This window comes from Garra rufa, chromosome 14 (genome assembly GCF_049309525.1).
Source record: "Garra rufa chromosome 14, GarRuf1.0, whole genome shotgun sequence".
In the NCBI taxonomy this organism is placed as follows: domain Eukaryota; kingdom Metazoa; phylum Chordata; class Actinopteri; order Cypriniformes; family Cyprinidae; genus Garra; species Garra rufa.
Genome location: NC_133374.1, coordinates 12,016,559 through 12,030,271, shown reverse-complemented (window position 1 = coordinate 12,030,271; position 13,713 = coordinate 12,016,559). Strand labels below are relative to the sequence as shown.

Sequence of the window (13,713 nt, the reverse complement as noted above, 5' to 3'; positions counted from 1 at the left end):
GAACTAACCTCATATAAAATAAACTGTGATTTGACTCACAAAAAACAACAAATAACGCATATATGCACTAAACCGGTGCAAAATTGTTTAATCTCAGGCATTTTACATTCATGGTTCCAAATTACATAGCTCTTATTATTTTTTGCAATGTATTGTAAAGCCATAGCAGAGTCATCAGAGAGGTGAAAGGCAAGGCAAAACATAATATAATCAATAAAGCTTTACACAACAGCATTTTTGCAGTAATGTAGCTTTCTACATTATCAGTTCTCTCCTTCTGTTCTCATCACGTCTTTCCTCTGATTTCTGGTACAATACTGTTATTCATCAGACTGAATCATAAAAACACAACAGGTCTGATGACAGCATGCTGGCAGGTGGCCTAAAGCACATATGTGTCTGTTGACCAAGAAAAGACACTTTGTTGAGCGTGTGCACAGACCGCTCCATCAGTGTCTCCAGCCACGCATGACCATCATGTACAACAGCACATTTGCTGATTAGGATCGGATCAGCAAGCAGAAAATCAGTCAATTAAAAGGTTTTGACAGAAATGTGGGGTGTGACGTCATCTGACGACACATAAATGTGCAAATAAAACACGTGCCCCACAAAAAGAACAGGGCTGAGCTGAACACATGTAAGCTAGCAGGTACAAAAGTTATGAGTCTGGAGAAAATACTTGATGTGTGTTAGGGAACCGTCTGGAATTGTAGTCTGGGTCCTCCTTTACTCGTTTCTTGATGTCGTTTTTCAGCTGATAAAAAACCCCAATATATATATTTAATAAATAATATATAGACAAATGTATTAAATAATATTTAATACAAAAGATACACATCTAATAATATATAATGAAATACAAATTTCTACAGGTGGCATGTATGCTTCTGGAAGTGTTCATTAAAAGTTTATAGGTAATTAAAGCTGAAAAATAAATGATTATATTTAGAACTAAACTACCAGTCAAAAGTTGTTGTTTTTTTAAGAAGTCTCTACTGCTCTAATATAGCTTAAAAATATAAATTTGTGAAATATTTTTACTATTTAAAATAACTGCTTTCAATCTTTCAGGATTGTTTGATGAATAGAAAGATCCAAAGATCAACATTTATCTGAAATAAAAAGCTTTCGTAACATTACACACTATACCATTCAAAAGCTTGGTAGTTATTTTTTTGGGGTGTGGGATTAAAGAAATTAATACTTTTATTAAGCAAGGATGCTTTACATTTATCAAAAGAGATAAAGACATTTATAACATTACAAAAGATTTCTATTTCGGATAAATGCTTTTTAATCATCAAAGAATTCTCGAAATGTTTTATGAGCAGCAAATCAGAATATTAGAATGATTTCTGAAAGATCATGTGACTGGAAATTAAACTAAAAATTCAGCTTGGAAATCACAGAAATAAATTACATTTTAAAATATATTTAAAAAGAAAACAGTTATTTTAAATAGTAAAACTATTTCAAAATTGTACTGTTTTTGAGTATTTTGCATCAAATAAATGCAGGCTTGGTGAGCAGAAGCAGCAGATGAGACTTAAAATAAACGGGAAAAAAATGTTTTAACAATTAAAAATCTTACTCTTCAAAAACTTTTGACTGGTAGTGTACAAATTAAAGTTATTATAGTTAAATAAACTATTTAAAAAAAACAAAAAAATAATTTCTGTTACTAAAATAGAAAAAAGAAAAAACTTTATTTCAGCCTGAACTAAAATTCTAGAAAAAAACCTGAAAGAAAAAAAGTCTATATAGGCATTCTACATCTAGTTTGTGGCCTTAATTCAAATCTATGTTTATCAACATGACATGGAAAATCCAGATTTAGAAACTTGTTGAGCATATACATTTACATATGGCCACATCAAGGCATAATATGAAAACATCTTTTCACACAAGGTACCTGTTCACTGTATGCTTCTTGAAGTTCTGGCTCTTCTAAATCTCCTTGTAGGGCGTTGGGAGCTGAGATGGGTGTTACACCAGCTGACCTGGCGGCCTGACTCACTGCATCAGTGAGTGACAGCCTGGGCCCGTCGCTCTTTACCATCTAGGAGACACACAATAAGAAAAATGTTGTCTATTGTGATGCTTCAGTAGAGGCAAACAAGTCTGAATGAATACAAAAGACGTCAACAATTTGTTTATCTCAATGTTAACATGTAACTGCATGAAAATGAACGTTTACCTTCCTGCGCTTTGCCGGCATCCCAAGCAGATATGCATCAGAGAGAGGAGGCTGGGCCTTCATCTTCCTCTGACTGATCTGATCTTGTCTGATAATGGGAACCCACTCCTGCAAATGACGCAGTACATCAAACCCACTCAGAATAACGTTCAATCTCACATGTTCCATGATCTGACCGGCAAAAAGTGATAAACATGGAAGCCACTGGATGTCTCAGGTACGTTACCAGTCAAAAGTTTTTGAACAGAAAGATTTAGAATTAAAAAAAAATTACAAAATCTGCATTTATTTGATTCAAAGTACAGCAAAAACAGTACAATTTTGAAATATTTTACCATTTTAAAACAAATGTTTTCTATTTGAATATACTGTAAAATGTCCTTTATTTCTGTGATCAAAGCTAAATTTTCAGCATTTTTTCTTGCTGTTCCAGAAACATTTTTATTATTATTATTATCAATATTTAAAACAGTTGGATTCTTTGATGAATAGAAAGATTCAAAAATCAGCATTTATTTGAAATAAATAGCTTTTGTAACATTATACACTATACCATGTAAATGCTTGGAGTCAGTAAAAGATTTCTATTTCAGACAAATGCTGTTCTTCTGAACTTTCTATTCATCAGAGAAAGCTGAAAAAAAATTATACGCTGTTTTCAACATAATAATAAATGTTTTTTGAGCAGCTAATCAGAATATTAGAATGATTTCTGAAGGATCATGTGACTGAAGTAATGATGCAAAAACTGTTTTTTTTATAGTAAAACAGCTATTTTAAGTAGTAAAACTATTTCAAAATTTTACTGTTTTTGATGTGCTTTGGAAAAAATAAATGATGGCTTGGTGAGCAAAAGAGACTTTTTTCAAAAACATTAAAAATCTAATGGCGCTTTTCCACTACACAGTACCGGCTCGACTCGGCTCGACTCGACTCGGCTCTGTTTGGTTTTCCACTGTGTAAAAGTTGTACCTGTACCGGCTTCCAGGTACTTTTTTTCGTACCACCTCCGGCGAGGTTCCAAGCGAGCTGAGGCGAGCTGAGGCGATACTAAATGTGACGTGAAAACACAGCAGACTGCTGATTGGTCAGAGAGAAACGTCACTATTCACTGCGTCATCATTGCACGCGCCAGCAATAGTATCCAGAATAACCCCGTCATTTTTAAAAAGTTTGGCCAGAGATTGCGTGACATATCCAATCCATTATATATTATGGCAACTCGGAAGAATACGCCGTGGTCAAACGAGGAGGTTCAGACAGCGGGTGTGTGTCGCGTAGAAGATTACATCACGGCAGTTTCTTGCAGCGTCGCTCCAGGTACTATTGTGGAGGTATAGGTACAATTTACAGTGGAAAACCAAACAGAGCCGAGTCGAGTCGAGCCGAGGCGAGCTGGTACTGTGTAGTGGAAAAGCGCCATAACTGTTCAAGAACTTCTGACTTGTAGTGTAGGTCATATTTTCCAAAAGTGTTATTGAATTTGATTTAAAGTACTAAATCTGTAGAAATAGCATGATTTTGTGAACACAGTGAAGTTGTTTATGCAAAGGACGAAGGAAAATCAACTCACAGGAGGCAACGCAGCTGCCCAGGCTTCAGCATCTCTTCCTGTTTCCTGTCCTCCAACAGCTCCCTCTCCTTCCCTAGCTGGACCTCCCACGGCTCCTGCTTCCTGGGAGGAGGCCAGAGCTTCTTCTGCTGTAGTAGCAGGTGTTGGAGAGAGACTGTCCCCCATCTGAACCATGCATGGGAGACGTTATATATGAGACCATACAGTATAAACTTCCAAAGCAAAGTATTTTACAAGACTTCAATACTCAAAGCAACTGCATTTCATTGTAAACCATCATCAAACCCTACCTCCACATTCTGAGGCTCAGGATCCTGTACGGGCCTCTCAACTGATTCTTCACTCTGAGAAAACATACATATGCATTTTAAGTCAATGCAAAATGTCCTTTGAGATGCAGGTAATTCTGTAATATTTCTTGAGTGAGCTTCATAACATTACAGTTGAACCACTGATGCCTATTTTAACAATGTCCTTAAGCTCTCGGATTTCATCAAAAATATCTTAATTTGTGTTCGAAGATGACAAAGATCTTACAGGTTGGGAATGACATGAGGTTAAGTAAATAATGACAGAATTTTCATTTTTTGGGTCAACTATCCCTTTAACCAAGACCATGTTGACTATGCAAAAACCCAGCACTACACACTAACCAACTTTCATAACTGGTGGATAAAAACATAAATAAAATTCTGTGGCAAAGGTGTGGAAACAAACCTGTGTGTGGATGATGTAATGAGTGATCTGTTCCTCTGTGATGGGAATGTGCTCCAGTATCACCTGCAGCCTCATGGTCATCATACTGGTTAACCAGTTCACCAGACTAGGGTTGACCTCAGCTGACATTGTCCTCTAATAGAGGAGACATGTACATTTACTTGCATTACATTGGGATTCATTGAAACAGCTTTCCTCACAGAAAGAAATATATTCCAGTATTCCATTTTTTAAAAATACAGTTGAAGTCAAAAGTCAAAAGAATCTGCAAAATGTTAATTATTTTTCTTATTCTTCAGATAAGCAATTTAGGAACAACAGATTATTTGGTTTTTCAGCATTTTTTTTATTTCAGTGTATTTGAATCCTTTCCAACAATGACTGTATGATTTTGAGATCCATCTTATAAAACGGGTAGTTCCGGTCCTTGATTCTGATTGGTTGAGCCACGTTCTAAGCTGTTGTAAATTACTCTACAAATATACACCTTTGTTTACGTTTGTGTGTTGTGTCTAAGGAACTACATTGTTTGGCGGAAGAATAGTATTTTTATTAGTATCACTACATATCACTACACTTTATTTGCCGTTTTATTTTGTGAAACCTCTCTACGTGTATGTATATATATATATATATATATATATATATATATATATATATATATATATATATATATATATATATATATATATATATATGTGTGTGTATGTATGTATGTATGTATGTATGTATATATATATATATATATATATATATATATATATATATATATATATATATATATATATATATATATATAAAAATCAATAAGCCCCGTGAAGTTGTGTTTTACAGTGAACAGGTTCACGTCGTGCCTAACAACGCCCCTTAGCTGTTATAATTTCAGTGTAAACCATGGCTTCTTGGTGCTTATTGCTTTATAAGCAATAAGCAACTGAGGGACTCATATGCAACTATTACAGAAGGTTCAAATGCTCACTGATTCTCCAGAAGGAAAAACTAAGCATTAAGAGCTAAGGTGTAAACTTCTGAACAGAATGTGTACGTTTCTTATTTTGCCTAAATATATATTTTTTTCCATTTAGCACTGCCCTTCAAAAGCTACAGAAGATACTTACTTGTTCCCCAGAAGGCAAAATAAGATAAATTTACCCTGATATTCAAATTAAAAAAGGGTTCATGCATCGCATTTCCTTCTGGAGCATCAGTGAGCATTCAAACCTTCTGTAATAGTTGCATACGAGTCCCTCAATTGTCCTCAGTGTGAAAAGATGGATCTTAAAATCATACAGTCATTGCTGAAAAGGATTCAAATACACAAAAATGCTGAAAACCCAAAGAATTTGTGGGTGCTAAAGGATTTTTCTAAAGAACAACGGGCTGTTTAATTGTTCAGGTCAAACAAGGGACTCATTAACAACTATTACTAAACAAAAAACAGCTGTGGATCATTCAGTATTAAGTGTATGTAAACTTTTGAACAGGGTCATTTTTATAAATTCAACTACTATTTTCTCTTGTGGACTACATGCAGACATCTTTTATGTGAAATATCTTATTCAGGTCAGTAGTAAATAAAAAATAACATCTATTTTGTATGATACCAATTATTTTGGTTAAATAATTCACATTCGGCAGATTCTGTGAGGTGTATGTAAAATTTTGACTTTAACTGTATGTACATTAACATTTAATATTTCATTACATTTTAATATCCTCTAATATTTTCAGCTTTTCCATGACTGCGAAACCCTGTTTGACGTGTCTAACCCCTAACGCCCTTATCATTAATTGCTAAGTTTCCTGCATCATCGCAAGCCCCCACCAACATGGAAATGTCTCCTCCGCAATTTTATTTTACAGTGAGCAGGTGTAGGATGAACAATAAAAAAATAACAAAGACAAAAGGGGGTGTAGGAATCAGATGGCTGTTGTTTTGGGTACTAACAATGCGGTGGTTGATGACGGCAGTAAGGGCACTTTGTTCTCCATTCAGACAGTAGAGGTTGAGGGCAAGACACTCAAAGAGAGCACGGTTACACAGCTGGAGGAGCCGAGGTCCAAACGTTTGATCTGAAGAAATGAAACAGACATTTTAAAGCATTTCAGATGTTTTTGTGTTAGCGTGTTAAAAAAAAAAAAAGCAGAACTGCAAGCTTAACTAATAATCAAAAATACTTGGTGAATGCATGTTGTGTTTATTAATGTAAATAGAGACTGATCTCATCAAATGACTTCTCGTCTAGACATACCGGTGCAATGCAAAATGTGGGTGGCGATGCCTGTAAGTTGCTGTCTGAGAAAAGCCCGGTTCGTCTGGGTGATATCAACCCCATCACGGACTGCAACGGTTGACTAGATGGGATGGACAGGAAATACACACCTCAAATTTGCATTTGCACTTGTTTTCAGTTTCTTTAAGCTAAGAAACATCATCTTTGGCATGATTTTGACTTAGTAAATCAAATATTTTGTTAACAGTAATTCACTCACAATGGAAGTCTAGGCACAAAACATTCCTTAGAGTTCTGCTTGTAATTTCTTAAAACCCATAATGTGTTATTGAAGTTATTTGGGATATGTGGTAATACATGTAAATATTACACTACAGTTCAAAAGTTTGGGGTAGGTAAGATTTTTTTAATAAATTTATAAAGAAATCTATTATTCTTACCAAGGCTGGATTTATTTTATTGAAAAAACAGTAAAAACATTAATAATATGAAATATGATTACAATGCAAAAATAACTAATTTACATTTTAATATATACAAAATGTAATTTATTCCTGTCATATCAAAGCTGAATTCTTCAATGTTACATGATACTTCAGAAATCTTCAGATGGAATATTAAGTCTTTACTGTCACTTTTGATCATGTTAATGCAAACTTGCTGTAATAATTTCTTTTAAAAAAATCATACTGACTGACTGATATATGGAAGTGTATAATGTAAAGACTTCCTTTTTTACTTCCATAATTTACAATCAGGGATGCAAACAGAGGTATGGTCAAAAAGGAGTGAGATTATCGAAGCCCGTGCCCCCGCAGCAAATATCATATATTTTCGTTTATAGTCGTTTCCCCCTTCATTTATTCGATCTCTTTACTTAACATTCTACATGTAAATGATACTGTAAATGCTCGACATATGACTGTGATTTTTACTGGAATGCAGTTTAAAGGTTGAATTTAACATATATTTTATTTTGTTTCGTCTAATTAATAGACTAGCCTATTTAAACACTAGTGTTTCACTGAGGTTTCAATGAATCGTTGTAGTTTCATTTGTAAATGAAAACAGCTTATTTATCATCACACAAGGGCATAAATACTAATAAATATATAATATATAAATAAATAATAATAATAACAATATGGAAAAAACTATCAGTTAATAGAACGATGGATAAATGTCTTGTAGGCCTATTTTATTTGATGTACTGAGACAATAAAATTATTTACAAATGAAACTACGTGAATAATTCACTCGTCATTGAACTACTATACATTGATAGGCTAGTCTATTAATTAGAAGAAACAAAATAAAATATATGTTAAATTCAATCTTTAAACTGCATTCCAGTAAAAATCACAGTCATATAGCATAATCAAAGCTTTATTGTCGATCATTTACAGTATCATTTACATTCAAACTTTAAGTAAGGAGATTGAAATGAAAGGAAAAATAACTAATATAAACGAATGATACAAATATTACAGAAAAAAGAGGGTCAGTTAATGAACTTACAAGACTGTGGGATGCATAAAATGTTTATTGTGGGCTTATTTTATTTAATGTACTTTATGTAATATTTATTATTAACTTATTTGAATGCTGTCTACATCGCGCACAGACTAGCGTAGACAGCTTCGCATATTTTTAATTTAATTATTTAATATTGTATTAATTTCTATAATAACTAATAACCCATAAACCCAGGACATAAACCCTCTTTTTAGGTTGTAATGACACTTCTCTATGGTTATTGGAATGGTTAAAGGTTATATTTAAATTTTTCATACAACATTAAGTTATTAACTTGACTGACTTCTGAAACAGAGGAGGTAACCAATGGCGTTTGAGATTACAATTAAACCAGCAAGTCCCGCCCCACTTTTGGTGTTTGTCAGCGCCGCGCTGCCCATTGGGTGGTGCTAGCAAACACGTCTTCCCTGCGCTGTCGAGTCGGCCGCGCAGATGACATGTCAGCGCGGTGCGAGCACTTTAATACCGCGCTGTTTCGTCCCACTTTTGGGTTGTTTGGCTTCCCATAAAAATAGCCTCTGCGCCGAAACGGTCGCGGCACTGATGCTTCTGCTATGCTCCTGCTACGCACTGCCTCTGTGTGCGGTGTGAATGCTCTAATCTGTTAACATGGGCGCCGAAAAAATACGCGCTGCTTACGTCCTGCTTACGCATGCAGTGTGAAACCGGCGTTATCGCGCTGATGTGACCGAGCCCGACCCGAACCCGAGCATCCTTTCTAAATATCTGTCACACTCCAATGTACCCCCCCCCCCCCCCCAAAAAAAAAAAAACTCATCGGATCTGCACGATTCACACATGTCCCCCACACAGCCGTGAAAAAGGCGGCATCCGCCAAAAGGCGCACCGTTTGCATCCCCGACAATGCTTGTTACAACTAAGGGACCAGTGGAACTTATTTGTGTAGTAATTGATAAAGCACAGACACTTTACATAGTAAGTTTTCAAACAGTCTAGAAAAGATCCATGGTTTCTTACAAAACTTTCCGCGATGTATTCCTCAAGTTCAGCAATTAAGTCATCAGCTGCTGCCTATAAAAACAGAAAGATGAAGTAAGAGATGAAAAGAGAAACAGAAACAGGAGGAAAATTAGGAAGAATCAGTCCAGGGGAAAACAAAAACAAAGTGCACAGGAAAGAACAAGGATGCAAAATAGAGCAACGGCATAAATAGCCCAGAAACTAAGGTGTAAAGAAAGAATGGGATATGTGACAGTTTACAAATATTTCAAACCTCTGATTGGCCATTGTGTTCAAAATGCTCGCAGGAAATGCCACAATTATCACATTTTTAAGTACCGACTGGTACCGAAGTCAGTGCTTTTGACAACACTAGTTCTAACATGTCTAATTCTAATGCAGGCGTCGCAAACTACCAGAGAAAGTTTAAAAAAAGGCTTTTTGTGTTTATTTTCCCCCCACAACGATTCTGTGGACTGCGTGCAAGCTGAAAGATAATGTACAATGCTCTGTGTACATTCTTTGACTGCTGTCAGCGATAACATCTTGTATGTCACATATATTTAAAGGGGTCATATGATGCGGTTTCTTGTTTTCCTTTGTCTTTGGAGTGTTCTGACTGGCCTGTAAGTACATTTTCATATTTAAAGAATTTGCTACTGACTATTCAAACGCGAGTTTTAAGCAGTGTAGAGTAGTGCTTGTTTTTTCTCGTTCTACAATTGAAAATGCAGAAATGGTGCTATGTTTACGCGACGCAACGCAACATACAAGTCATTATAATCAGTAGTTATGTACCCACTGGATGCAACAAATTCCTCGTTTATAATAGGTTTTATTGCTTCTGTCTCGTCACACCGAGAAACGGCATCACATCATGATAAGGGGCGTAACATTTTCTGCCACATACTGGATGTATTCGACCAATCACAACGCACCGGATAGCTGGACAATCAGAAAACACCTCGCTTTTTATCAACTATGAGTTTTGTAAAAATCAAAGCATTTTAGAAAGGCGGGGCAGAGAGGAGCAACAATAATGTACAGTATGTGGAAAATAATGTTTTTTTTAACCTCAAACCACATAAACACACTGCATTACACCAAATACACAAAATAATGTTCTTTTTAGCAACATCATATGACCCCTTTAAGTAAATATCTATATACATCTGTGTGTTTGTGTTAAAGTTGTATTATCAGTCAAGGTCAGTAACTTGTAAAAACAGGCGGGGTAAATGGCAAATCACTCTCAAAGTATCCAAACTACAGTGACTTCCTGTTTTGCATTTCAATTTAGTCCAAGCAAAACCATGGGATACTCAGGATGTTTAGGGCACTCCAATACAGTTGTTATGTTATGTTTTGTTTATTTGGAGGTCACTGTAATTACTTTAGATTGCTGTTGCTTAACATTTTAGATGTTTCCCTTATGTAACAAAGCCATTTGGGACCCTGGACCACAAAACCAGGCATAGGTAGCATGGGTATATTTGTAGCAATAGCCAACAATACATTGCATGGGTCAAAATAAAAAAATTGACTTTGTCAAAAATCATTAGGATATTAAATAAAGATCATAAAGATATTTTGTAAATTCCCTGCCATAAATATATCAAAACTGTTTCTGATTAGTAATATGCATGGCTAAGAACTTCATTCGGACAACGATATTCTCAATATTTTTATTCAGCTTCCAGTTATGTATAAATCTCAATTTCAAAAAATTGACCCCTATGGTTTTGTGGTTCGGGGTCACAGGTTTTGGAGACACTACTAATGATCTGATTACAAAAAACATTCTCATAGCTTTATAGCTTCTGTAGCTTTGTAGCTTTTAACCACTGATGTCACATGGACTTGGATGTGGTAGTTCTGTTGCTGTCTATGGAGGATCAGAAAGCTGTCAAATTTTATCAAAAATATCTTAATTTGTATTCTGAAGCTGAACTGAGGTCTTACGGATTTGGAACGACATGAGGATGATTAATTAATGACAGAATTTTTATTTTTCAGGTGAAATATGCCTTTAAGTACAACTTACAGTGATGTTGGCCTCTGTGGGCTCACGGCCTTGCAGGAAATGCTCGATGAAGAACTGAGCGAGTTGTGGTTGGATACGACCCAGTGGCTGGTGCTGCCCATGGAGCAACAACACCATGTCCACCATGGAGAAGTTCTGACACACCAAAGCCAAAAGATCACCGAAGAAACCTAAACACATACACATGCTTTTTAGTTGTCCTCATTCTGCTGGAATTAAGTTAAAAGAAAATGCATTAACCCCAACAAGCTCACCCATAGCATCTCCAGTACCAGGGGTGAAGATGTTACTAGTTTGAGAGAGCCTCTGGATGAACTGTGCGATGCTTTCGGTTTCGTTTTGAGGGGTGCCCAGAGATCCCATCATGGTGGACAGGACGCCCTGCACTATCCCAGTGAAGAGCTCAGGGTTCAGACCTTCGCCGCCTGTTGCGGCCCCAGGAGCAGCGGCGGCGGCTGCGTTTGGAGGGGCAGTGGGGGCGGTGGGGGTCGAAGTGGGAGCCTGTCCCGCAGGAGGCTGAGAGAAAAGTGTTTGGGAAGCCTGATGACAGAGATGCATAACACTGTCTTATACACACCAGCATGCATTACAAAAACCAGTAAGAAATGGCAGAAATCTAATGAAGTGAACGGCTGTTAAGATCCAAACGTGGGGAATAGCCTCAGGATGTGTTGCTCAAGTATCTATGGTATCAATGTTTGAAAATGATGATGAGTATTGTAATAAAATCAGGAAAAAGCCTAAAAAGTTACAGAAGACTATTCACCTGCATGAAGTCTGTGACCCCCTGGATGAAGGTTGGGACCCCAGGCATGGTGACTGTTATAGAAGGGCCCTGGCCGCCTGCGGCAACAGCTCCTCCCAGTAGAGACCCCAACAACTGCTCCAAGTTTCCCCCTAAAGGATTCTCCTGAGGAGGTGGTGGTGCAGATCCAGGTTGAGGAGTGCTGGTACTGGAACTATTAGACTGTGTGGACCCAGAGCCACTTGTGGTGGTCGTGGCGGTTGATGGAGTGCTTGTGGAAGTAGACGTGGAGAAGGTGAATGTTTGTGAGGAGGATGTGCTGGTTTGGGTGGCTGTGGATACAGAGAACATTAAAATATTTTACACTATGGCCTAACCAGAGGCATTTTAATGTTTAGAATGATAATAGGGTGAGTAATTTATGACAGAATTTTCATTTATGGGTGAACTATCCCTTTAAAAGAATATCAGACACGTCAAGCGGACTGTGACCTGATTTCAGCTTATCCACATGTCAGTTATCAAATGAAATACTGATTATATCTTATCAGTTTTAAACAAAGCAGTATATGTATTTTTACAAAGTTTTATGCACCTGTACCCATCTGCCCTGCAGCCCCTGTCAGAAGCTGTCCGACCAGTCCACCAATCATTTGATTGAGAGCGGTGGGAGGGAAGTGTCCAGCCTGAAGAAGGAAACACACACATTTGTATAAAACAAAAGTCTGAGCTAGGACTTCTATAAAAATCTTTTAAAATTTAAGCACAGCTTCTGGTTCAGCCTGTTGCATGAAAATAGTGAGGAAATTAAGCAGAAAAGTTTAATTTTGAGGATGCGTCCCACAATAGGACAAAGCAATATTGTTAATCCACCTTTACAATAAAAGTAAAGCTTATGAAACACATGTCAAACATGGTTTAATACAACATATAAAATGAAATGTTAACTACCTTTCCTGTTAAGGTTAATAATATACACTACCAGTCAAAAGTTTTTGAACAGTAAGATTTATGTTTTTTAAAGAATTCTCTCCTGCTCACCAAGCCTGCATTTATTAGATCCAAAATACAACAAAAGCAGTAATACTGTGAAACACTTTTGCTATTTAAAGTAACTGCTTTCTATTTTACTATATTTTAAAATGTAATTTGTTCCTGTTATCAAAGCTAGATTTTCAGCATCATTAACCCAGTTTTCAGTGTCATGATCCTTCAGAAATCATTCTAATATGCTAATTTGCTGTTCAAGAATATTTTTTATTATTATTTATATTAAAAACAGTTTAAAAGAGTAAATAAATTTCAGGATTCTTTGATGAATAGAAAGATCCAAAGATCAGCATGTTTATCTTTTGGAAAATTATACATTTTTTGTGCGAACAAAATTATAGAAATTAATACTTTTATTTAGCAAGGATGCTTTAACTCGATCAAAAGTGATGATAAAGACAATGACATTTATAATATTACAAAAGATTTCTATTTCAGATAAATGCTGTTCTTAACTTTCTATTCATCACAGAAAGCTGAAAAAATTATTCAGCAGTTTTCAACATAATATTAAATGATTTTTGAGAATATTAGAATGATTTCTGATGCTAGTAGTGATGCTAAAAATTCAGCTTTGAAATCGCAGGAATAATTTACATTTTAAAATATATTCAAATAGACAACAGTTATTTTAATAAGTAAAAACCTTTTGGA

General features: G+C 35.9%; 1 protein-coding gene across 3 annotated transcripts in view; it reads right to left on the bottom strand.

The window, feature by feature from the left end:
- Window positions 1–45: 45 nt before the first annotated feature.
- The window catches only part of bag6 (BCL2 associated athanogene 6), a 29,414-nt gene continuing 15,746 nt past the window's right edge, over window positions 46–13,713 (bottom strand). For 2 of the 3 annotated variants that reach the window (XM_073817272.1, XM_073817274.1), the window contains 13 exons: window positions 12,605–12,695; window positions 12,031–12,341; window positions 11,519–11,804; window positions 11,265–11,434; window positions 9,239–9,292; window positions 6,743–6,845; window positions 6,439–6,563; window positions 4,491–4,625; window positions 4,064–4,117; window positions 3,774–3,938; window positions 2,201–2,308; window positions 1,916–2,062; window positions 46–757 (listed from right to left, as the gene is read on the bottom strand). In XM_073817272.1, the coding sequence (XP_073673373.1) occupies window positions 662–757; window positions 1,916–2,062; window positions 2,201–2,308; window positions 3,774–3,938; window positions 4,064–4,117; window positions 4,491–4,625; window positions 6,439–6,563; window positions 6,743–6,845; window positions 9,239–9,292; window positions 11,265–11,434; window positions 11,519–11,804; window positions 12,031–12,341; window positions 12,605–12,695 (1,845 nt within the window). In that variant the 3' untranslated portion in view covers window positions 46–661. The remainder of the gene's footprint in view (window positions 758–1,915; window positions 2,063–2,200; window positions 2,309–3,773; window positions 3,939–4,063; window positions 4,118–4,490; window positions 4,626–6,438; window positions 6,564–6,742; window positions 6,846–9,238; window positions 9,293–11,264; window positions 11,435–11,518; window positions 11,805–12,030; window positions 12,342–12,604; window positions 12,696–13,713) is intronic. The other variant, XM_073817273.1, reaches the window with a different exon arrangement.